Consider the following 27119-nt stretch of genomic DNA (forward strand, 5'->3'; position numbering starts at 1 on the left):
CTGACGTCAGAGCAGTCGCCAGTGATCGTACGGTGTCGTTTCGTCTGTATTTATAGAGGAGAAAAAGGAGAAGAAGCGTGAGTAATTTGTTATACATACACGCAGAAACCAGATAGTAAAACTCAGTAGCGGTTTTTGATACGGGCGACACGGGCGGTTACCCGGGGCGGCATCGTGGTGGGGGGCGGCATCACAGACATCGGCAAAAAAAAAAACAATTGCACGTACTCGTGCTGCCCCAACATCAACCAGCGCATTTTGGGGATGGCATCGATCGGTTTTCTATCGCCCCTTCGCTGGGAGTAAGGGCGCCCTCGTTTGCGAGGTGCGCCTGCTGCTTGCGGCACAGGGAGGAGAGGGCGGGGCGGCGGGGGATTCTCTGGCTGGCTGGAGCTCGCAAAATAAAATAAAATAAAATAAAAACAACAAACACGAAAACACCAGACATTATAATACAGACTTATAATTTGAACCGATGTTTTTTCGAAATTCTGTATGCGAAAAGTGAGCGCGAGAGCCCTCGGTGCGCCTGCTTGCTGCTGAAGTCAAAGTAAACTTTATTGTCATCTCCGCTACATACAGTCCAGTATATAGAGAGACGAGGCTCCAGTTACAGCAATGCAAGTAAACAAACAATAAATATAAGAAGAGTAAGAAAATAAATATAAACTTTAGGACTAGGGGTAAATGGATCAATAACAATTTAAAATTTATATTTGATGGTTTAAAGTCTCACACACAACCTGTCGAAAGGGGAGGGGGGCCGGCTGCTTCCAAATAGAGCACATTTAATTCATAATGTTGTAAATCCAAGCTCATTATTAGTATTCATGATTTGAATCCTGGGTTGTGCAAAATCCCAGAAATACACCGCCAATCTGTGAGCTAAGGTGTAGGTCTATTAGGTTATGTTGTCGTGAACCTCGGGTTGGGGGATGGGTGTTCATACTGGAGTGCAAAATTAAAACCAATGGAAGATGGGCAAGAGAAGTTCAAAGCCATCAGGTGCTCAGTTTAGAAAAAAGAGAAAAGAAGAGGAGGAGAAACGAGCAAAAGATACAGGTAAGCAGATGTGTCATTGGATAATGGCAGGTCATGTATCATGAAACAATCATATTCAGAATACTTTATTAATCCCTAAGGAAATTATGTGGGTTACAGTTGCTCCAAGTAGAAATGGTAAAATAGTAACAGTAACAGACTAAGCTCCAAACAATACATTATGTTACAGATTTTACACATTTAAGAAATAGCACTGATATATACAGATCATTATCATTAAATATCAAGGATTAACAGAGGTGATTATAAATAAATATCAAGAAAATTGACAAGAATATTAGAGAGTAGAAAAGAGCGTGTGTAAAAAGGGTGTAACTACTGCAGTGTTCACAGTGTGTTAGATGGAGGAGTTGTACAAGGAGATGGCCACGGGCAGGAATGATTTCCTGTGTCGGTCAGTGGTGCTTTTTGGTAATCTCAGTCTCTCACTGAACGTGCTCCTGTGACACCAGCATGTCATGTCATGTCATGGAGTGGGTGGGAGGTATTATCCAACATTGTCTTTATCTTGGACAACACCTGCCTCTCAGACACCACCCTAACGGAGTCCAGCTCCATCCCCACAACATTACTGGCCTTGTGGATCAGTTTATTTAGTCTGTTGGCATCTGTGACCCTCAACCTGCTGCCCCAGCATGCAACAGCATAGAGGATAGCACTGACCACAACAGAAATACAACAAGATAGCATTTATTAGTAGGGATAGTGAAGTGTCACTTGGCTATGATTTTAAAAAGTAGACACTGATGTAGCTTACTGAATCTTTTGGACTGTTTTCAGCACAATATTAATTAGTCATTGTCAATAGCTGATTTGTCCTATTCTCATCTCGAATTGGAATTGCTGTTTGGTAGCCATTTGCATACTATGCATACTCTCTCTCTCTTCATATATGTGTGTGTCTGTGTCTATGTTTCTCTGGTGAAATTCAGTATGGTTCCGACAACAGTTTTATGTTAATGTACAATCCTTAGTATGTTTTATTTGTGTGTGTGTGTATGGGGGGGGGGGGGTGCGACAAGGGAGTGTTCGCCCAGGGCGCCAAAGAGGCTAGGACCGCCACTGGTAAAACTTTCATCTCGCTGGATCTTAATTATAAATGAGATTTCTGTGTGATAGAAAAGGACATATTTGCCAGATTTCTTAAAAAGAAAACAAATTAAATGAAGATGAATGTTGAAATAAATGTGTATCAATAATTTTGAAAACAACAACATGAGAGATGGACAGATGGAACTTTAGTGAATCAGGAGGTGCGGATGATTAGTAAGGAGGAAGTGAGGACATCTATGAAACATCTTTGGAGATAAAACAACTTTGGAGGTTTGGAGATATCCAGGAGAGAGAGAACACAATCTTGGAGAGTACTGAATGAAAGTCAGTGGAAGCAAAATTTCTGATGAGAGTGCGACAGGTGGAGAGGTGAAGCTGCAAGGAGTAGAGGCAGTGAAGATAGATGAGTTTAAATACTTGGGCTCAGCCATGCAAAGCAACAGATAGTGCTTAAGAGAGGTGTAGAAGAAGGTAGAGGCAGGGTGAAGCGGGTGGAAATCAGTAGGTTTTTTTTGGAGATTTTTAGTCTTTTACCAGCTTGTTAAGTACATTGTCCATCATTTTGAACACCACATGGCTGTCACTTCAAATGACAGAAGCAACATGACTGTGTTCGCTTGCATATTTATTTGCCTATGGAGAGCCAACAAACATTTTTATTTGCTTCCCTCAGTTACAATAACTTCAAGTGTCCACACTGTAAAAGGAGGCCATAACACAGTTGGGCTGTACGGGGTCAGCTCAGTTGATACAAGATTAAGATTCGATATTATTATATGGAAGGTCAGGGGATTCCCCAGGAGCGTCTTCCTTGGAGGGCTCAACCCGGGGTTGCGGTCATGGCCTGTTAAGGGCTCTGTTGGCTCTTAGGTGATGGTTTCCTCGTGGCTGCGTGCAGCGGGGCTAGGGGAGGGTCTGTGCTGACGGACGTGGGTTACTGACCTGGTAGCCTAGCTGCCCCTGGGTGGATCCGGGGCGGGCGTGGGGTTCTGGGGGTTCTGCGTCTCCGGGCTGGGGCCCTGGCTGGGCCTTGGGGGCTTGGGTCCTGGTTGGTGTGTCCCCGGGATTATGGGCGGGTGGGTGTATGGGGGCTCAGCCCTGGTGCGGGGTGCCGCCAGTGCATCGAGCCACCTGGAAGGCTCTTCAACTGGTGGGGGAGCCTGTTACATCTTGCAGGAGGTCTCCTCTCTCCAGGAACCTCACCCCTGGCTCCGTTGCCCACCTCTCAATTTTAAATACACGTATACATTGAGGGCTATCAGGAGGGGCTATGCGCTTACCTGCCTCTCTCTGGCAGGTAGCTCCATGCCCTCCTGGGTTTTAAATGCACCTTAGAACACACATGCCTGTTTGTCTGTGTCTATATGTCAGGTCGGGTATCAGACGCCACCTCTCTAGTAGAGGTGGGAATCACCATACAACTCACGATACGATATTATCACAATACTTAACGCACGATACGATATTATTGCAATTTTTTAAAATATTTTGCGATATTCAAATTCTGTACATAAAGGTAAACTTTATCAATATTCATTTTATCTAATATCAAAGTCTCGCACTCAGTCTCTCTCATTTCAGTCAGTTTTATTGTTGACAAACTGAATGGTTTGTATTACAGTCTAGTCCAACTTAACTGAACGCAACCATCTGGTACAATTATAGCTATTCTGAACTATGCAATTTATGAAAACTATGCAGCCCCTTCAGCAACTGAAGAATTTGAAAGTAAATTAAAACAAAATATAATTTTATATTAAATAAAAAAGTTTTAAACTTAATTAAAATAAAACATGTCTTAAATTAAAATAAGTAAACTGTCATGTTTATTGCTGCCAAAAAAAAAGTTAAACACATTTGGACAGTGAAGGAATGTCAGGATTCTTGCTCAGAAAAAGGAGCTGATCAACATGCTCTGAAGTCAGAGCATGTTCCAGTCCACGAAAAAATTGTTTGTAACAAAATATCGATTTCTGCTGTCCCTGTATCGATACATTATTAGCAAACAAAATATCACGATACTACACAGTATCGATTTTTCCCCCCACCCCTACTCTCTAGGGACATCTCAGGCCCTCCAAGGTATGGAGGCCTATCTCCCCCCACCACTCCCCCTGCCAGTGGCAGACGCCCTCAGACATCGGTGCATTGGTGGTTCTTTGTGTCCGGGGATGGGCGTCCAGGTACACACCGGCTCACTCCTGGTGGCTGCTTGTCAGGGCCTGGAGCCTGGGGCTCGCTCGGGCCCCTTCGGGGGTGGGGTGCCCTCGGCCTCTCGGGCTGGGGCTCGGTCACTCTGGCACAACTGGCTGCCGGCGGAGCTCATGGACACGTCACTGCAACCCCCCTGGCTTCTGCTCCGCGGCTGCTGAGTGACCCCTCATCTGGGGCTCTCCTCAGCTCTGTCAGGGAGAGTGGCACAGTTGCCCCTCCGTTGGTCTTCCTTGGTCTCTTGTGCTCTGAGGGCCTCTGGATGTCTGGAGCCTGGATCTCCTCCATACCTGCTTCATGCCCTGGAGGACGGGGCAGTGGCTCCCCACACCCTCTAGCAGATCATTACATGAAGGAACCTTTTAAATACAAGCGCGCTCATGCTCACAGGTGTACACACGGGTGCTCACACACACAAACTACACCCTTTTTGGCTCCTACCTCAAAGCACACTGCGCCAGGTGATTGATATATGTATTTTTTGTCTGTTTGTTTTGTTGGTTTTTGCCCTTTATCACCGTTCCTCTTCCCCGCTGTTTTTCTTTCCCTACCTCTCTTTCTTTCTCCCTTTTCTTTCCCCCAGTCATGTCTGTCCCATGTGTAGCAAGTGAAAGTAAAATAAAAAAAAAAAAAAGATTTGATATTATAATCTGACTCTTAATCCCTAGAGTAGTGTGGCATGGAGAGGGCAGTGAAGGAGGGAGGGGGATACTATACATACATAAATCCACACAAGAGCAGTGCAATCTTATTTTAAATTACATAACGTCTCCTGGATAAAAGCCATCTGACTCAAATAGAGGAGCTTTACGTCTTTTTAGTCACTAAATTTTCAGGGGAATTGATTTATTTGACACGGGCATAATAACACTGCATTGAAACACACAGTTATGCACAAGCACCACATGCACTGCAGCTAATTTACAACACCTGTCCTGAGGTGAGACAAAGGGAGCCATATATAAAAATATGAAACAGATATAAAAATAAAGCTCAAGTTGAATACAGAGTTATAGTGCGGGTGTGCTTTTATTTCAGCCATAGTTTATTGCTTCTGTTGAAAACACTGAAACTGGTTTGCATTTTTATATCACAACCTTTGCTCTTTTAATGATGGTGAGACGAGATTTTGTGCATTGTGGTGTGACAGTTACTGTTTATTGAGGCCTGTGTGCTGTTTGTGCTGCAGTGCTGATGTCTGGACTCTAAAATATCTCTGAGTACTGAGGAAGCATGGCATTGTATGTATTTTAAAATAATCCTTAGGTTGGCTTTTAAAGCTAAACATTCTTTGTTTTCCTAAAAAATGAAAAGAAAAAAAACAACAATGTATTTGTTCATTTTTAAAAAACTTTTATTACCTGACCTTACAGTCATGTGATTGGTAGTTTTAGGTTATAGCAGGACTTTTCTGCACACATTATTCACATCTTTCAAATCTTAGATGTGAGTCTAAGATGATTCCTAGTTCCCTGATAACTTTATTTATTTATTTATTTTTTTACCATGAATGCTAATTTTTGGCATTGTTTACTTGTAGAAAAAGTAATTGAGAATATTTTTTATTTTTATTTTTTTTTCACATCTTGTGTTAAATGAGAGAAAATTTAAATTAGAGTAAAATGTCAGTCATATATATGTAATCTCTGTAATATTCTGGATATTTATAAATGAGCAATTTGTATATTTTATAGCTATTTCTTATACTTTGTAACTTTGTAATATATTATATTTTTTAATCAAGTTCAGTCTGTTACTGTTCTTATTGTCTTGGAGCAACTGTAACTACATAATTTCCTTAGGGATTAATAAAGTATTCTGATTCTGGATTTAATGATTCACAGACCATAATGGATATGCACAAATAAATACAAACTTTAAAAAATAATAATTAAGGGAACACTGAGTCATCACAGTATAAGTCAGTTAAAGCTTCCTGGAGGTCATTTTGTAGGGCTCTGGCAGTCATCTTCCTCTTCCTCCTCATACAAAGGAGCAAATTTGGGTCATGCTGCTGTCTCTGCTGGGAGACAGAGCTAACCTTCTTGCAACAGCATGTTTAGATGTCATCCTGGAGGAGCTGGACTACCTTTACCAGCTGAATGGGCAGCAGGAGCCCATGCTACCAGAAATGACTCAACACTAGAAAAAAGTAGACATGATGAGGAAGGATAAGGACAGATTAATGATCTGTAGCCACCGCCTGCTAATCAGGCATTTTACTTAACATAAATAAGAAATAAGATGTAAATAAGATGATTGCAGGAACGATGCCGCCACATATTAACAGCATTCTGCAATTACTTGATTTTCCACTTGAGGGCAATATAACACAATAGGCAGTGTCTGTCTGTGAAGGTTCTCAGTCATCCAGGTCATCGTAGTCTAAGGAGCTTGGAAAGTATTTTAATGAAGTCCAGACGCTTTACTTTCCAAGCTCCTTAGACAATAGGCAGTGTCTCATACTATGGCTTAAAACGGTCTTTTTTTAAGCTTTATACATTCTTACCATAGTAATCTTGATGATCACTGTGAAAAATATTAGAAGATGGAGTTCATTCACACTTAAGTGTTTAACACAAAAAATCAAGCACATGATTGTACCTGACACACTGCAGGAGATTGTGCTGTTTCTTTCAAGGAAGTAAAATTAAGAATTGCCATTTCCTGTGTCCGTGTACAGGTTCTTCCCACTAGATGGAGACCTACATATGTCAAATGTCACTATATGTGTACCAGCCAAAGATCCAAATTAGCTATTTATCCAACCTTTTATCCAGACAGTTTTATCCAGGGGAAGAAGCAGAGTACAAATTGCCGGTCCACAACCATTTATATTCGTATCCACACTCATAGCAAATAGATAATCATCAATTAAGCTAACATGCATGCATTTGGTCTGTGGGAGTAAGTCAGCATCCAGAGAAAGCAGGAGCATGGCTGTGTGTAAACTGCACACAGAAAAGCCCGAAACAGCCACCCAGAACTGCCAGCACCCCACAAATGTGACCTGGAAGCTAAACAGCTCCACTAACATAACTAATGACAGGAAGACTGAGAGTTTACATTGGGATCCAACCTTTACAAACACATTGCAATAATCTTTGCTTCCATATTAACATCCAGTCGCCCAACTCCTTTTCTGTTAAACTCCCTTATTCTTTGTGTCCCTCTAATCATTCAGGGTGCACGAATGAGCTGTGGTTTGATGTTAAGGGGCTTCTGCAGTCAGTGCTGCTCTACATGAAGATGTCAGTCATGCTTATTTTCTTCCAGAGGCAAACAAGTTTGCAAGAACAACGACCCCGCTTTCACTCAGTCTGTGTGGAAGGAAAGAGCAATCTGGAAGAGCATCACACAGCAGAGCCTGGAAGTCCATAAAACGTTTTTCTACAACTTGACAGAAAACAGCAGCTTCCACTGGCACACCAACACAGTGACAGAACAGGACGTATACTTGGCTTATGTGGGACTGCCAGTTTGCAAAGGAGATATGGATATTTCCAGCAAACCCACATCAGAGAGAGGGACAGACATGAGGAAGAGCGCAATGCAGATTTTAGCTTTCTCTTTTTGTTTAGTCACAAGTAACATGCAAGGGTTTGACTTGGAATAGATTGTAGCTGAAGGTTCATCATTAGTGACTGCACCATATGTTTGTCTGAGTATGATTCAAGTAATATAAATATGTAATAAATAGTAATATAAAATGTTAAAGCTACTAAATCGTACCCCAAAGCAGAATTGAAGTCATCCTACATTTTTGCTAAAACCACTGAGCTGAAAGAAGTTTAAGTGACGAGGAGAAGAAGGAGGCTGAAGAACTGTGATGTAAACAGATCAGAGTGGAAAGAAGCATTAAAATGGAAAAGCACCAGCAAAAGAATAGAAAAAGGAGTGGTGAGAGAGGCCTGTTATTCACTGTAATGCTGAGTGATGTTTCACTGCTTAGCTGAGATTTTTGAACAGGCCCTTTAGGAAAATATTACGTAGGATACATGTCATATGTTTCTGTTGCTATGGCTTATAAAAACCCCTCATTATTTACTTCTCTTTATTCTCTGTGAGGTTCTGAGCTCATAGATGGAGAGGGACAGACATGAGGAAGCAGAGCTCTGTGATTATAAAAGGACACAAAGCAGTGCAGAGAACCAACAAACATTACATTTAGTGCATTTAGTAATCGGCACAATGTAAAATAGTGTCTTAAATAGTGTCTATTTATTTTTATTATTTGGAAAAAACTAACGCAAAGAATTCTGACACAAATTTAATCTGACAATAGAAATACTGACAGAAATATACAGGAACAAAACAAGTGAAGCTCGTTTCTGCCACTGAAAACACATTTTACAGTCTATAAGTCAAAAATTTGTGTTATCATATTCAGGTTTTGGTTATTTTCTCAGAAGTTTGAGGTAATAAGTCAAAAATTTGACATAATAACCTGAAATTCTGATTTATAGATGGCAAAAAAAATCCTCTTTCCAGTGGTGAAAACAAAGTTTCATAATAGGAAGATATCAGTACACAATTGTTTTATTCTTCTTGCAATCATGTTGGTGATGCACAGGGTTCCTAACAAGATAGAGCTTGTTTGGTGCAGTCTGCTGTTTTGTTTTGTTTTTTAAATCTAAGACCTGTAAGGTTTATTATCTTTCTCAGTGATCGGAGGAATATATGAGTATGCGAGGCCGTGCATACATAAACAACTACTTTGCTCCATACTGGTCTTTTTTTCATAGCAATCATTTGGAGGGGATTTATTTTATTTGGGAATAAACATGCAGGAAAAATGATGGCTTTGTTCTATTAAAGAGCCCCAGTAAGTCATAACACTGTGAGCCCGGATGCACAAACCAGGACCCTGAAACTAAAGTGGATAATAGTTTTATTACTCTTACTGGGATCAAGACTTGGTTCCCAGCTTTTTCCAGTCATTGTTAATCTGAGGTCTCATAAAGCAGAATAAATGAAACACCTGTGAGGGAGTGCAGGGCCCTTAACAATATTTCCTTGAATTTTAATGTGTAAAAAAGCTTGGATGGCCGTTATTATGCACCTTGTGGCCATCCAGCTGCAAAGAACATTATATGTTCTACCTATGAGTGCATTCATCATTATTGCTTTTTAATTGCCCTTTAATAGTACTGTGACTTCAGCTGTGTAGATTTAAAACAGGGTACTCAAATAAAAATATTCGTGTTTCACTTCAGTGTGCGTTTCGGTTCTTGGTGTGGTTTAGGTAGAGGGCAAGAGACAGACAATAAGAAGGAAAAAACGTTTGTACAGATTTTTGCAGGCAGCATGAAATCTGCAAAAATCAAACTAATATACATCTCAACAAGTCCTGCTGCACCAGTGGAAAGACGTAAAACAAAAATTGCCACACATCAGCTTTGTGTCTGTAAGCTGAGTCAGAGTGGTGGGTGCAGCAGTCTAAGCAGGGACCTCTGTCTCCCCAGTGACTCGCAGCTCTTCTAGGAAGACAGTGAGGAGTTCCAAAACCATCTGAGAGACATAATCTCTTTAGTGTGTCCCAGTCTAGCCCAGGGTCTCCTCCCGGTTGGGTCTGAAACACATGATCCAGGAGGTAGATGCTCGAATCAACTTGAAAAAAATAATTTGTAAAGTATCTGCGAGTCCTCCTGAAACCCTGTGTCCCCATACTGGGATGTTACATTTTGGTTTCTTTGCACCTTATGCTTCATTTTACTCAATAAAGTTGTTCTTGAACTTGTTAAACAATTGTGTTGTACTGTAGAAACAGCAATGACCCATATGAGCGCATAGTTTTTAAAAAAAGAAAAAACAATGTTCTCTTTAAAAACAATGGTTAGTCCAACTAATCCCAAATAACTCAGAGGAATTAAAAATGCATCCCAAACCAAAAGCTTGACTCTGGAGGTTAAAGAATGCAATGTATGATGTAAAACAGGATATAAGAGGATAAAGATGGAATAAGTCATGTAAAAACGAAATGCCAGGCTGTATGGGTTCTGCACAGACAGAACTACAGGAAAATATTTTACAGCAGCCTCTAATATTAACACAATTTGCTCATAACATAAAGATAAATATATATGAGATTTTAAAAAAGCTCCATAGCAAATGCTTTTAAACTCAAAACCTGTGTGAGTGTGTGTGTGTGTGTGTGTGTGTATAATATAAACACTCTCACGGCTCTCATCTGCTTGTCTCATTTCTCTCGCCGAGTGGGACTGATGAGTGTGAGGGAATCAGAGCGGATATAACTCTCGTTTCCTTGTTGTCAGCAGTTAACAGCTCGATCTGCAGCCCAGTTTTTCACTCTGTGCTCTGCTGTGGAAGTTATGTGTGTGTGTGCATGCCCACATGTATGTGACAGTTAAGATTTGCTGCACTTTTTGAGAGTGTGTGCAGTGGCAGCGATGGTGTACATGGAGGGGTGTGCTTTAAAGATAGTGAGTTTAATTAAAGATGAAAGAGCTGATGATTAATTGATGAAAGGTAGACTGTTCCATTGCGCTGAAGTACGGGGGGGTGTTGACCCTCTTCTCATATAGAAAGCAACTGAAAATTGCCAGTATGTAAATACCAGTGATGTGTAATCACATCTTTTGGAGCCTTCTTCCTCATGTTATTCCAGTTTTGGTGAACTATTCCAAACATAATCTATAGAAAATATCTGGAAGATCACTTTTGTGGTGGAGACTATGTTCCAGTTAACTAACATCACCAATCATTTCTTATATTTTGCTGCATTATACCAGGTTTTTGCTATATCTGTTTCAGAAAGAGCGAGGCAATCATCCTACTGCTGTTTTGTTGTTCGTATTCTGGCTCGTCTTCCTCTGCTGACTTCATCTCAAAGACTGGTGCCTCTGAGGCTCTCCTCTATAAAAAATGGAGTAGCACAAGCTCTTTTTACATCACACTTTCTGGTACCAGGAGATTAGAAAGTGAAGGTGGAGTGCTCTGGAGAAAACACTCTTGCTCTGGGCATCTGTCCTGCAGTTGTACTCGCCACGAGACACTAGGAGTGAGAACAGACTACATCAACGTCTTACTGCGGCAGCTGTGGCACAGTGGAAACAATCCCCCTGATAGCTGACGTGTAACAAAACAGTATTTATGCGCTGGTGGGACTTCTTTTGATGCGAGTGAATAACTGGGACAAGAGCTGTCATGTTATATTTATTCATTCTTTCGGTAATATCTTTAGTAAACAGTACAAGCCTCATCAAATAAAACAAGCTCATAATAATAAATGGTGAATGAGTTTGAAATAAATAAACAAATTCAACAGAAGCATTCAACTTGAATTCAACAGGAGGGGAACATATGTCAACAGAAATTAATTTAAAAATAGAAACGCATATCAAAAACGGGACATCAAATGAATAAATACTCAATATATTCCTTTAGTCATTGCTATAGCTGTCTCACTATTGAACTGCATGTTTAAAAAAGAAGAAGATGAAACTCTGATGGTACAAAGACTAAACAGCAGGGCTGCAGTACACTGTGCTTTCAGGAGCGTTTTTGTCTTCACTCTAAGTGGTGTAGCGAGGCTGGGGGTCATACATGCAGCAGGTTACATCAGGAGGTAGGAAGGAGGAGGCCGTGGGGGGAGGATGGCAGAGTCCCAGGCAGAGGAGTCACAGCATGGAGTCCCGGCAGAGGACGATCTCCATCTCAGTGCGGTACAGTTTCCCTCCATCTGATAGAGCCATGATGCTCTTCTTGTAATCCTCCAGTCCGGTTGAGTCCACGTCCTGCCATAAATGACACGGGCACACCGAGTCAGCGGATAAGCATACTCTACACTACAGCAATCTCATCTCTGCTCTATATTTAGCAAGTAGACAAGTAACCTGAACTGATTAATCAATAGGCTGACTATTCATTACCATTTTGTTCTTGTCACAGAGGTCCTTCAGCAGAGCATCGAGCTCCTGCTCATCAATACATCCGTTACCATCCTGGTGGATGAGACAAGAGAGGAGGTCTGAATTATACAGACAAGGAAAAGTTCTCCTAAAAGCAGGGATCGAAGCAGGTGAGGGAACCCGAGGATCAGGTGTAGAGGTGCAGCATAGGGGAAAAAACTCCTTAGAAATAACTCACATAACAACTTGTTTTGTGAGTTTCTTAGTGTGCACGCTGTGAATAATCCCACTGAATTAAACAAGATATACGCAGATGTTTCATGAGCTATTCGGCTGATTTTCCACTATTTGACGCTGTAAAGCAAAAATTTGAATTCAGTGAGCGAATCTAATCATGACCTTAAATATAAACTGATGTCTGCTGCCCTTGATGTACATCCAAACATTGACCATGTAAGCCACAGCCTGCTGCAATCTTCCCCAAAATACTGCACAAAATATGCCAAACTGCCTGATATTCTCATGAAACCTTTAAACAACACAAAAAATAGTACACTTCAATTACTTTTGCAAGATTTTTCACAAAAACATAATTAGGACATCCAATGTATTAAATTTCTCTTGTGTTTGAAAATATTCTCTCATCTTCCTCTCCCGTCTTGTGTTGCTCTTCCTTCAGTATCGCACATTTACAACAACTGAGCACTTAGCTAGCAGACAAATCCTGTGACAAACTGCACAAGAAACGTTTCGTGTGTACAAATCTGTACATATTTGTCATATTTGTTGAGTTTAAAAGTGACCTTAAAATAGTTACTCTGATTATACTGCGACCAAAACTGTATTTGCAGCTGCAGCATTAACGGCTCACCAAGATTAAAAGAAAAATTGTCTTTCTCAAAGGTGTGGGACGCCATGATTTTCTTATCAACGAGCTACTTCTGCCATGCCCTCAGTCAACACATCAAGAGTGAAAAATCAATTAAATTTTTTTCATTCATGATCAGATACTATCATGGTCCAGGCTAAAGGGTTTTGTTTTCCTTCTTCTGTTATCGATTGTGCTTTCTTTAGTTTCTTTTTCTGTGCAGGTGGTGAAGTAAGCTGACGTTTTCCTCAGTCTGCCTTCGGGCATGGCCTCCACTGGGAGCCATCTACACCTGTGTTCAATCCGCACATTATCCTGAATACTTAGTGGCTAGAAGGACAGCAGAACTCCGTCAAATTGTTCGTCTCCCTCATTTGTATGAGGCACTTTGACTCCATGTCTTCCTCTTTTTCCTGGGTCCTGGCTCTGCTGTGCTTACCTGTTATCCAGACTTACCGGTATTGCCAAGGAGTTGCAACCGTCTCCATCCATCTACACCTGCCAGTACACCCTTCATCAACACTCACAGCGATTCTTTGAGGCTAAGACTGAGACACTAAGACCTCACCTCTTTGTTAATTATGACAGATGCTTTTTACATTACACTATTAATTCGTTTTTTAAGTAATTCATTCTGTACTAAAGCAGAACAAAAGACTGAAATTCCCATGATGATAGCAGAACTAAAACTATCCACTTTCTACCACTGATCTGGGCCCGGGTCACAGGAGCAGCAGCCTAAGCAGGGATGCCCAGACCCTTTTATCGCTGGTCACAGCCTCCAGCTCTTCCAGGGCAACACAGATACGCTCCTGAGCCAGCTGAGAGGCATAATCTCCCCAGCGTGTCTCATGTCTGACCCAGTGTGTTTGTTTAGAAAGTATTTCAGAGATACTTTGTATGATAATCAAATCAAAATGCTTTTATTAATCCCTGCAGTGACATGTGGATCAGTGACTAGTGTTTCTATCCCCAAATCCATGACATTATATAGACTGCCAAGACATTTCCCCGTGATGATGATCCAGAATTATTTGATCCTCAGTTTTCCACCAATCCCCATGAGGGTGACATTTATAGTAGAGAGCAAAACAAAATCATCAAGCACTTGACAATGTAAGATATTCAGAGTTATCCGTAAGGGTGTTAGCATTCTGATCTGAGCAACTAGCTCCAGTACAGCTTTACAAAGCTGCTAGCACAGCTGCACACATCTGCTTAGGTACCACACACCATGCATAATACACAGGAAGGGAATATAAACTATGACAGAAGAAGCTGAGGAACATGCTGTTTTCACCTGATCGTAGAAAGTGAAGATGGAGTCAAACTCCTTAACCGTGAGTCTGATACCCTGTGTGTAAGAGAAAAACAGAGAGGAGTGAAATTTGTTAGAAACTGATGGGTATTTCTAGAGAGCGGTAAAAGCCCCACCAGATCCAGAACCGATATTAATCCATGCAGATTATGATAACTAGGACTAGAGTTCAGTTAATCCTCAGCAGACAGACTAATCCTCTGTCCGAAAGAAATTGCAGATCTGCCCTCACAAGTCAGCTGTACATATCATGACATGGTACACATGGGATGTATATGTGGAATGGAAGGTAAAACCTATACACACACAGAGGTCATGTTTTCTTTTTTTTAATAATAATCTTCTACAGTGCTGTTTACAAGTATTTCACCTCTTCCTGATGTCTTATTTTTTGCATATTTGTCACACTTACATGATCCAGATCATCAAAAAAATAAACATTAGACAAAAATAACCTGAGTAAATACTAAAGGGAAAAATCTATCCAATCCGCTGTGTGAGAAAGTGTTCCCCGGCTTGTTAAATAATGAGTTAACTGTGATTAACCACATTTTTTTGGAAAGCTGGGTTCAGTTTCACTCACCACACCTGAGCCAGACCTGTATAGTCAAGACGTGACTTAAATAGAACCTGAAGCAGGCTAGAAGGGCCCAAGAAGAGCTGAGAAACAAAGCCTGGAAAGAGTTATAAAGCCATTTCTAAGGCTTTGAGACTCTACTGAACCACAGTGAGGGCCATTATCAACAAATGGAGAAAACCTGGAACAGTGGTGAATGTTCCCAGGAGTGACTAGGAGTTAAAGGTTCACACAGACACCTGCTGATAAGTGCTACGTAACAGACTTCTTCAGCTTTTCAAGCAGGTCAGAGTCTCGGCTTTAACTGGGTCACTGTAACACGTTGATTTTTTTCCTTTTTCAGCCCTTCTGTTGTAGATTTGCTGCTGTGTTTGGGATCATTGTCCTCTTGCATAACTCACTTTGGGCCAAGCTTTAGCTGTCAGACAGATGGCTTCACATCCGACTCTAGATCACTTTGGTATATAGATGCGTTCATAGTCTACTCACTGACTCCAAGGTGCCTAGGTCCTGTGGCAGCAAAACAAACCAAAATCATCAATCCTCAACCACCACTGCACTGACAGGTGGTATGAGGTGTTTGTGCTGACATGCAAGTGTCCAAAAGACATTGTTCTGGAAGTCTAGTGGTTCGTTCAGATGTAACGTTGAAGACATAAAATGTGCTGCCATTTTTTTTCTTTTTTCTTTAGAGAGAGAAGCTTTTTGCTGGAAACCCTGCCAAACAGGCCACACTTGTTCTTTTTTCTCATTTTACTGTCACAAACTTTAACACTTAGCGTGCTAACTGAAGTCTGTAGAGTCTGGGATGTGGGTTTTGGGTTTTTATGTGAGTTTGTGGAGATGTATTAACACACATCTGAGTGCTACAGATGTGCTACAGACCAGTGAACTGCCAAAACCTCTGTTTTTTATAGCGTTGCTGACACTTCCTGATGATCAATTAATCAAGCAGATTTGATTAGCAGCACCTAGCTGCTACTAAGCCTCTTCCTGTGAAACCTTTCTTTCTTACGTGACTATACCTGACGTTGTTGTCCTGCCAGACAGGTCTTATCTGCCTGGCTGGACTGCCTCAGTGGTTTACAAAATCCCAGCTCAATCAGGCATTCACAGAGAAAGATGTTGATCCTAGAAATCCCATCTCAATACACCAAGAAACATGGAGCCCATCTGGCTGCAGGAGGGGAACTTAGACTATCATATATTTAGCTATCATATATAATTTTGTTCTGAATCTCTGGAGAGCTCTTCAGTTTCTGACTTTTTCACATCAAAAGGAACTGACGGGATCTGAAGGAACAAGCTTTTGTCGCTTATAAGCATAATCTTACCTGGAACTTCAGCAGGAAATTTTCCTGGACCGGCAAGAGCCTGTGGTGAAACACAGACATGTGAACGTGTCCTTAAAGAAAAGTTTTAAAAATGTTCCTCGCATACAAATAAAACAAAGACGACACTCACCTGGCCATCTCAGAGAGGCCCAGCTTCCCATCGCCATTAAGATCAAACATATTTAGCTACACAGAAAGAAAATTAACAGGGAATTTATTGAAGTAATGTATCACATATTAACTACTCAAGGGAGCTTAAATGCGGCAGTTAAGTGTTTAGCCCACAGCAATACAGGGTTATTCTGTACTAATGGGCAGCAATGTTTGCAAACTTTGCCTCGTGGCACTCACAATCGTCTGCGTGTATTCATTAAGCTTCTTGTCTTCATAGTTTCTGTTCGCCTTCTTCAGCAGGTCTGACAGGAAACCCTGAAGTGAGAACAAAATAACCACCTCAGCCACTGATTAGATGAGCAAGCTGAGTATTTGTTTTCAAGTTGAGGTTTTGTTTTTCACATGACAGAATTTTTAATGGAGCGTGTCATGTCCATGTGCAGTTTCAGAGTAGTTCAATCAGTAGCACCGATTCTTCCAACAGCGTAACACACAGAAATGAATCATCTCAACCAAGGACAGATTAGTTTAGTGTATTCGCTGCACAGCCATTCACACTCTACATATTATCTACTTACTGCTGCCTTTTGGTTGTGAAAGGAAAATGACATGTATAACTAGTCAAAACATTTTCTAAATATGTCTTAAATACTGGCGTGTCTATGTAAATTGCCCCTACGTGTGATATTAATTAGTTATTATCACATGTAGGGGCAATACTGCAGCCATAGTGATCAATTTGAATTTACTGCACAGATCACTGCCCCATGCAGCAATCTGCTGTATAGTAGCACACATAGAGACTACTGAAGCCATCTTTTGCTGTTTCATTTATAATTAGAAGTGTTGTGTAGGCCTGAGTCATGAGGAAAAGACCTAAAGTTTGAATTAATGCTTTTATGTGGATGCAGCAAAGCGTGTCTGCATGCAGAGATGGAGCCACTCAATCTGTTTAGGATTACATACATGGATAGTCCATGAAGAAGACTACATACGAGGGTCACACACTGGGTCACATTTACCTAGAGTCTGAAGAAAATGGTTTGTAGAAAAGATTTCTAAAATGCATGAACAAAACCAACAAAACTGTCCATCTGCATAATGATACTACATTTATTTTTGCTTTATTTGTGATTTACCTTCAGCTCATTCGATTCAATGTATCCACTGCGGTCAGTGTCATACTTCCGCCAGGCCTGCCGGACAAGAATAATGTTTTCAGAAAACACCATATCATCTTTAACCACTTTGACAGTGAAATAATAAAACTAAATCCTTACACACTCATAAAAACTCAAGTAAAAACAAACACTGTGTAAATGTTGACTCTGTCAAAGACCTCATCAAAGATGGATACCTAAAAGTCCTCCAGCACTCTCTGCGTTTCCCCTGCACAAAGCTGTGCTCCATTCATAATGTATGGCTATCTGAGAATAGCTTTAACACACAGAACAGCCTGAACATCACACCACTAAAAACTTTCTAAAGTAGCGCACATCAAGTGTGTGTTTGTACAGTTTATTTAAAATTTCAGCTCACCAGATGTTTTCTCTCAAACAGGAAATCTCTGCTTTATTAAGCACAAGGTGTTAAAATATCTCTGGAAAAACTCCTTCAATGTAATTAATCCATTATAGGTGATATAAAGATGCTTCTCAGGCTCAGAGTCATCAGATAACTATTTACTCTATTTTCTATTTGCTTCTAATTTTAGGTTATTTCAACTATTCATCAAAATGGCCAAAGAGAATTTATGCACATCAGTGATGTCATTCTGCTGCCAGACGTGAGTGTGACCTAGATCTCAAACACAGCAGTTTTCAGGACAATATCGAATATTTTATGAGTATCCAGGGTTCTAATTAACAATTCACACCTTTAGTGGATTGTCTCTGTATGAAACAGGTGTCCTAACTTGGGAGGAAAATTAAAGGAAATGTGAGTCAGCTGAACGGGCGTCCCACAGGACGGGCTGTAATGGCACACGGACTTGAGGCGATTGTGAGCAAATTTCACAGCTCACTAAGATTTATTAGTCACTGAGCAACTTTCCCTCCAAAATATGGGACTTCAAAAGAAGCACAGAAGGAAGGAGGCTAATTCTTTACATTCAACTGAATGGCTTTGGATAAGAATATGAGCTTGGCTGACCAAATTTGTAGGGTTATGTAAGAGTGCTCGCTGCATATCAACAGTTAAAGCCCGGGACACAGATGTGTATATATGCCAACTTACTGCCATGAATTCAGAACTGGATCCAACAAACTCTCTGAAACAGATCAGGAAGTTTTCTTCTGTGGGCAGAATCTGAGCCAACTGCAGAGTGATACATGAATAAATGGGAAGATTATTAACCAACGTCACATATGTTATGTTATGTTATGTTATTGGTTTGTAGTTACAGAGTGTGAAGCATTTGAAATGTAGGTTTCATATAAACAATTGCCGTTCACAGTGAAGACAAACAGGGAACAGAAGAGGATGAATGAGGCTGGATAAAATGTTTCTAAGAAAATAAATTGTTCTCACCTCTGACATCTCAATTCTCCCATCAGAATTCTTGTCAAAGCTGGCCATGAACTCTTTCATCTTTTCTTTGAATGTGGCGTGTGAGGGATCCTGCAAACACATCGAATTACACTTATCAAGATATATGAAATATATGAAAGGTTACTCTTATAGAGTAAGGTTTAGTAATGGGCATCACTCTTGAAAACAGAACAAAACACCACAATCTGAAAATAGACAGCTCTCTTCCTCCAGCTCTCAACCTCTTTATTCTAAGCCCCGCACATCATGGGCTAAAAATAAATACATGATTTTGGGGCTTTCAGTGGAATACTTTTAGGTTTACAAGCTCTGCCTTTGCAGAGGGGTAGAAGAAGCATAAAAAGTGGCTTTTTGCAGCCATATGACTCTTGATCTGCACAAAATGATCCCTATGAGTGCCACCCACTCCAATCTGAGACATTATCAGATGATGATGATAATGATGAATAAAATGGTGGTAAAAAATATAATGCAACATTTTTATAAATAAGCCATTAGATAAATGCTGGAGAGAATCATTTATCTTGGGATTTAGTGCATAAAGTGCTAAGACAAAGATTTTAATTCAATTATAATTGAATGCACTCTTAATGGTGGTGTTTATTTCTGAGGTGGCAGCAGCACATTAGAGCTCTGAAACTGGATACATTTAAACTTTAAAATGTTACCGTACCGCAGTCTTGTACTGAAGGAAATGTGAGAATCACTTTAGTTTGTTTAGTTTTTAGTATCAATGTGAAATTAATTTTAGTGACTGAACGGGTATTCTTCTTGTGTATTTTGTGTTCGAATAGCTCAAATTCTAACAGAGTAAAATACACTTTGTAGCACATTAGAATCAAGCATAACAACATTTATACATTTTCTGTATCACCAAATTAATACATGCACGTTCTCGTGATAAAGTGACGCAGATTTTGCACATATAAAGGCTACAGGAGATCATCTGATTACAGGGGTTTTCTCTGTATTATTGTAGTGTTTTTCGCTTGCAATATAAAGCACCTTGTGATATTTTTTATTGTGCAATTTACTTCTAATATTTTTTTATTTTATTTTTCTTCTTTTAACCAAGATTTATATTTTACAATCAAGGTTTATGTTTTTTATTGTATATTTTATTTTATAGTTCATATTTATTTTTAATTTAGTGACTGTTATATATAATATAACAGCCTGTACAGCACTCTGGTCAACTGATATGATACAGGGATAAATTTTGACTTCACTTCACTTGAAGCTGAGCGATAGACAAGTTGTCCATTTATATTAACTGATTAGGGCAACACGGTTGTGCAGTGGTCAGCGCTGTTGCCTCACAACAAGAAGCTTCTGGTTTCCTGGGTTCAAATTCAGGCTCTTTCTATGTGGAGTTTGCCTCCATTTCTCTCCAAAGACGTCCACCTTAGGTTAATTGGTGATTCTATATTGACTGTAGGTGTCTGTCTCTTGATGATAGACTGGCAACCTTTCCAAGGTGTACTTTGCCTCTTGCCCTATGACAGCTGGGACAAATTTTTCAACACCCCCACAACCCTGAATTGGACAAGTGGAAGAAAATAAACTGATGGATGTACAAAGAGTAAACACACTCACCATCCCTGCTCCTCGTCTTGCATTCTCCAGCTCGCTGAAGAAGTTTTCTAACTCCTTCCCTTCGATGTAACCATTTCCTGCGGCGCATCAGAGGAACAAAATTAGTTTGGCACAAATGATGTTATGAGGCTTTTAAGTCGCCTCAAGTTTTGTTGACTGTTCAAAAGTTTAATTAAAGACTCAGATGTGGATGAGTGATTAAAGGTCACCAGGGGTTCTTTAAATTTGGCAACAGCCGCCAAACATTGAGCTCTAGTTCAGTCTCAAGTCCTCTTACCCCAGTAAGCAGTTTACAGGAGTGTATATGGAGCCTGTACATGCCCACAGCTTCACCAAAATCACTCTCTAAATATATTTGGCTGGTCCATCCATCAAATCAGCACAAAAATCTGAATAAAACTCTGGATGACCACTGGACAAGATATGAGTGAATCCTGGAGGACGGCCACACTGGGAAATAAAATGACCAGCTGCTATATCATCTCTACAGAAGTAAAATGCTCTCTGATGAACTGGAAAGGTATGTTGCACAAAAACAAGGTCATGCTAAGCTGACATTTAGCTGTGTGGCGATTCAGTGTCATGCTGAAATAAATAAAAGAACAGTCAAGCGCTGCCAGAGTGTAAGCAGCATAATGAGCACTTCGTTTTCTTGCCTAAGAGGGTGAAAGTGTTTGGTCAGATTGATGCTTATTGGGGCATCCTGTCCCTCTGTCTGGGTTTGTGCTTCTTATGACGATCACATGACCCGAGATAATTTAACACAATAATTTACTTCACTGGTTTGCCAGTAACAGGGTAACATAAATTACACTCCCCAGTCTAATTTTAATCATAAGAATGAGTCCCATCTGTGTACTATACCAAGGGGGGAGGGGTTGCTTTTTATGTTGCAAAAATAGACATCGATGTAAAGGTTATTTCAAATAAAACAGAGTAAAATGCAGAGATGCACTCTGCTCCTATCTTCATCTCTTAATCTCTTATTCTCTCATCTCCCTTCCTTTTTGATCGTTTTCTCCCTCCCTTCGTCCTTTCCTCCCTTCCTCTCATCTTGGTGCCCAGCATTATTTGGACACTTTATTTGATAGGTGCTCCATGTCTCCATCTGGGCTACGGGTGAGCCGATGTTTCGACATAAACATGTCAGTTTTTCAGAGAAAGATTACAAAGCTTTGGGTGCAAAAACCCCCCCCCAAAAGATACAACATGCAAAAACTACACAGCCTCAGTTCAGCAGATAGTGATGTTCAGTTGAGATTCCCTTTATTTTTTACTATTTCTAAGAGGCTGGGATTTAAATGGTAAAATGGCTGGACGACCATAATCTCTATCAAAGTGCAAATTAATGATAGAGAGCTTTTAAATTGCAGAATTTTAGCTATAAAAATCATCTGGTCATCAAGATGTCAGGAGAAAGGGTCAACAGTCTGACCATTAATTTTTGCATCACACTATTACTTGTATAGATAAATAACTGAACGAGTGAACGAACAAGCAAAGATAAAATTCACGGAAATTCATCGTGTCCAAAAAACAAAAAGTATCTTTGGTATTAAAATAAAATGATATAAAATAAGGAGGAATCCTTATTTTATATCATTTTATTAAATGATATGGTACAGAGTTGTCTCATAGTGAAAAGAGTGGATTTGAGCGTTTGTATGTGGATGTTGTGCGTTCTCTATGTGCATGAGTGGGTGCTTGTTTCCTCCCACTATCTTTCAGAACTGGTTAATTTAAATTGATCGTGGCAGTTTTTCTCTCTGTGCTGGCCTTGTGGTGGAGTGGTGCTCAAGCCAGGGTGTCAACTGCCTTTAACCTTTTGCCAGATGTGATAGCCTCCCAGCAAAGAAAGTGAATGGGTGGATGCTAAGGAGGTTGGAAAAGAGCGCATAATCTGTGGTGATATTTCTATCATATGTCCGCACCCCGCGCCTACATAAGCAACCCCTCTCAGCTCATCGGCGCCCGCTGCCAGAGTTTATGTTGCAGTCCGAATCTCAGCTGTCACATGGAGTGCACCACTGCACACTGAGCAGATGCAGTCCTTTCTCTCCCCAAACAAAAACACAGCTCAACTGCTGATTGCTCAGTGACACCTCGGAAACAATTCAGCTGATGCACGATGACTAAAAATGACAAAAGAGGGTCATGTGGGAAACAGATTTCTCAGAGAGGGCGCCTGAGTGTTTCACCCCTAGGTGTGAACACAAACCCACATGAGGCACTACATGCTGCAGTATCAGCTGTATGAGTTGTTTTTGTTTGTATGACAAAGAGGAAAATTTGATTCATTCTTTGTGTTTAATTCACTGCAAAGCAAAGTCTTCTGTCGGATACACTTTATATCAAAGATGGATAAAGTCACCGGGTCTGAAAAGTGAAACCCGGCTGTTGTTTTTTTAATGACCAACAGGGGGCAGCTCCTCTGGTTTAAAAAATGAGTTCAATCTAATAAAAATCTATAAGAAAATAATTATACTTGACAGTGATTTATGAACTTAATAAACATTTTCCCCGTGAGTTTGTGGTACCAATCATGAGTTTAAAATCTTCTTTAATACAAAGCAATGTTCATTTTGCATTAATATGGTCCCATTTAGAGTAGAATTTATAATACAGCAGGATATACTTTAGGATGTGACTACCTCATGACTGAGCATCCAGTGCAATGTCCTCAGTTTATCACTTTTCACCTATGACATATGCTTTCAGAAAATCTAACTGGTTAACTTGAGGTCTCCAAACAGGAATCTACAAACCGGTGGTTAGTGTCACTGTGACTGCATCCGTCTGGTAAATACAATCCTTGCTGCACTACAGAAAGGAATTTGTTGATGCCCTTTTAGTCAACAAAAGCGCACTGCCTACATATCACCCAAAACAGACTGTCGAGGTTGTGATTAACTCATTTCTCTCACTTTTGCAATTTAGTCCATCTTGGAGTGGGGAATTAATTACTCCTCACCTTTACTGAGCTGCTCCTAACCCTCTCCTTCTACAGGCACAGTTAAGCCACGAAAATAACTTAGATTAGGAACAAATTGGGGTTAAAATGAGCTAAAGTGTTGAAAGGGAGCAGGATTTACAGTGAGGCTTATTGTGAAAGCTCTGTGGGCCACTGCAGTACTGTCAGGCTGTGCTGTTCGATGAAAACAAACTGCAAATTTATCGGACAAATAAAGGTCATGACTTTTTCTCAATGGCTTCAGAGGGTAATCTTTCAACTGAAGTTGCAAAATGAAAATATGTACAGCTGGATCGGCTCATCGTGAAACAAAGTGGGGCGATGAAAGCACTCTTCTGCAGTTCAGCTGCCACACAGTTAAACAAATATCTATTTGTATATCAGATATAATATCACTAATTGGAAATATGCATCAACTAAACTTAGACTAAACTTAGGAATTTTATTTACTTTTATTCCTTGAAACTGATATAACAGCTTTTGTAGTTTTGATCCATTTATAGACTAAAATAAGATTTGTTTTCATTTCAAATCTTAGAAATTAAAATAAAAAATCTGAAAATTTCATTCCACCTTGAGCACTTAATGTTACTTTAAAGATATTTTATAATGAAGTCTACCTCAAAATTAATTACACTGATCATTGCTTTCCTCTGTGATGCAAGTTATGCTATATTCATATTCATTTAGTGCAAACTGTCCAGTTTCGGAGATGCTGGCTGTAGAGATGTCTGCCTTCTCCTGCCTTGTAATTTTCAAAGTTTGAAAATGCATTTCAAAATCTGGTCTTTTTCTTGAAATCATGATCCAGATACTCAAAAAAATCCATCATGCTTGCACTGAGAATTTTCTTTCTACTATCCACATCCCCAAAACAAAACAAAAAAGCTTATAGCTGCAGTTCTCTAAAGATCAGGACTGTTCCTGTAGAAACATCGGTTACAGAAATACATTCAAGTAATTGTTTTCTGTATGGCTTTATCATTGTGGCCCACTTTACAATGTTGCTTCACTGCATTGACGGTTGTGAGCAGTTGCAGTTCTTCTAAGGTACCTCCAGGGGACGTCAATCAGGTTGAAGTCTTGACTTTGACTGGACCATCGCAGCACGTTGATTCTTTTCTTTTGCAGCCATTCTCTTGCAGATTTGTTGCTGTGCTTGGGATCATAGTTCTGTTGCATGACCCAATTTTGGCCAAGCTTTAGCTGCTGGACAGATGGCCTCACATTTGATTCTAGAATACTTTGGTATACAGAGCAGTTCATAGTTAACTCAACGACTTTAAGGTGCTCAGATCCTGTGGCTGCAAAAACAAGCCCAAATCACCACCCCTCCACCATGATGCTTAACGGCTGATGTAGGAGCCATTTTTTATGTTGGTACCTTATGTATGCCGCTAGGGGTCACCTTTTGTGTTTTACGACATGGTGTGTCTATGGGAATGTATTTAAGGTAGACACACGTAATTAGCGGCAGGTGTGTTGTTGTTTGGAAGGAGCAAACAGTTTGTGACCGCTGTGCTGTCATGATATGGTGTTGGATAAAGAGAACTGTTGACATCAAATACAACAGCGGGAAGTGGAATAAAGATTCAAAATGAACAAGATAAGTACGGCTGGAGTTATTGGACTGTAACAAGTTTAACAAGTTCATTCATATCAGTGGCATCACGTCACCCCCGCCAACGAACACCTCAGTGGCTTCAGCTGGTCTGAGGTGTTCTTGCTGATGTGCTGTGCATTATGGCCAAACATTTCCGCTTCAATTGACATTGTTCCAGAAGTTGTGTGGGTTGTTCACATGCAACTTTGCAAACCTAAGCTGTGCTGCAACGTTCTTTTTAGAGAGAAGAGTTTGTCCTGCCAACCAAGTCATACTTGTTTGGCTTTTTAGTTTAACTTTTAACATGCTAACTGGGGCCACTAAAGTCTGGGCTTTTTGCAGTTTCTCTGAGCATTGGACATCTAGCCTTGGGGTCAATTGACTGGGATGTCTGGGATGCGGTATTGTGTTAACACACGTGAATGTTTCAGACCAGCAGACGTCCTCATATAAGCATTTAATCAAGGTCACCTGATCAGCAGCACCTAGCTGCATATTCATATTCCTATGAAAGCAGGCAGGGTGTAACTAGTTTTTTACATGACTGTAGCTAACATTGCAGCTCACACAGGAGCCCCTCATGGGAGGCATGGGAAGATGGTCACTTTCTCCTGGAGAGTGATTGGGTTGCTTAGTAGAAAATAGGCCTGAAACCTCTCTCAACAGTTCAAGGTAGGTTTTTATTTGCTTGTTTGCTTGTTTTGGTGCTTTAAATGCCACACAGAAAGTTCCACTTGTTCTCCAATGCGACAACTCACACTAAAACAATATACATGGATAAATACAGACCAGAGTAAAAATACCTATATCTTATTAAATGAAATTAACACTTGCATTAATGAAGGCCCTTATATAAGTTTCTGTTTGCCAGTGAGCATGCATTCTGGCACATTTACATGGCCATCTTTTAACATCGACCCTAACCTGTTTATATCCTTAACCCTAAAAGCAAGTGGAGGGCTGTGATAGACAGGATCATCCAACATGTCCTCAATCCAGTGGTCTAAAACTCAAACTGATCCTCATAACGATAGCTGTACAAGTACACACACACACACACACACACACACACCATCCACTCTCCACTTCACTGTAAGCTCCACCCAACAAAATCCAGAGAGAAAAAAACACACTCCTTCACTCTTGCATCCTCTCATCTCTTACCTTTTCACGCTCCCTCCATCCCCCACCCTGCTACCCCTTTTCCCCTCCCTCCTCTGCATCCACATCGCTCTCTCCCCTATCTCCCTTCACTCTCTCTTTTCTATCTTTCAGCCCTCCGTCTCACTGTTTCTGATCTGTTTTTTCCCTTCGCCCTCTTTTTCAGCATCCTCTTCGTAACACAACTTTACAATCCACTGCAGACCCCCTGACACATTTCTATAGTAAATAAAGTCACAACGTAAATGATCTACAGTGATTACTAAGTAAAATAGAAAAACTGTTTACTCATATCACAAATATATCCTGTATATAGTAACCTATTAGTTAATTTTCTTACTGCAGTTTGTGACATTACTGCACTGATTCTGCAGATTTTTACTACATTTTTACTACATTTTACAAAAGGGTTTCAACTCTAGCTGGACACAAAATTCTCTTATATGCACTAATTTCAACCCCACCTTCTACATAATTACTGTTTAGTAATAAACACAAATTGATCCGATGGCTAGTTCCACAGTCATTAGACAGGCGGACACTTGAGCGCACTGACCGTCTACGTCAAAATGCTTCCAGATGTCGATGAACTGCGCTGCGGTCAGCTCAGCCAGGTGCAGTTGGGGCGGCTGCTGCGGTTGAGTTGCCATCTTTGCTGTTTCTCCCAGCTTTAAGTCGTCCACAGTAGTTGGAGGTAAACTTTTCACGGTGTAGAGTTCCTCGGGTCTGTGGGATGCGCCTCCTCAGCCGGGGCTTTTAAACCACCCGCGATACCCGGGCTTCTGCTGTGCGCCACACGGGGGCGTCTCGACCGCGAAGAGAGCAACAGC

The 27119-nt window shown here is 40.5% G+C and overlaps 1 protein-coding gene and 1 long non-coding RNA gene across 2 annotated transcripts; one reads left to right on the forward strand and one right to left on the reverse strand.

Annotated features, from left to right (window-relative positions):
- The first annotated feature begins 2 nt into the window (after window positions 1-2).
- Window positions 3-16661, forward strand: LOC146393679 (uncharacterized). Its single transcript, XR_014800638.1, has 3 exons — window positions 3-1062; window positions 7511-12367; window positions 13289-16661. It is a non-coding gene; the product is annotated as an uncharacterized LOC146393679 (long non-coding RNA).
- On the reverse strand, window positions 11490-27119 carry LOC146393680 (calretinin-like). The gene is made up of 11 exons (XM_084932748.1): window positions 26846-27119; window positions 20555-20631; window positions 18938-19027; window positions 18644-18724; window positions 17548-17604; window positions 16646-16723; window positions 16425-16480; window positions 16295-16334; window positions 14366-14419; window positions 12219-12290; window positions 11490-12083 (listed from the first exon to the last, which is right to left on the reverse strand). The coding sequence occupies exons 1-11, from the start codon at window positions 26937-26939 to the stop codon at window positions 11967-11969; spliced, it is 816 nt and encodes a 271-aa protein (XP_084788874.1). The 5' UTR covers window positions 26940-27119; the 3' UTR covers window positions 11490-11966.

Source organism: Perissodus microlepis, chromosome 1 (genome assembly GCF_051167445.1).
Source record: "Perissodus microlepis isolate ML-2025 ecotype Zambia chromosome 1, ASM5116744v1, whole genome shotgun sequence".
NCBI classification, from domain to species: domain Eukaryota; kingdom Metazoa; phylum Chordata; class Actinopteri; order Cichliformes; family Cichlidae; genus Perissodus; species Perissodus microlepis.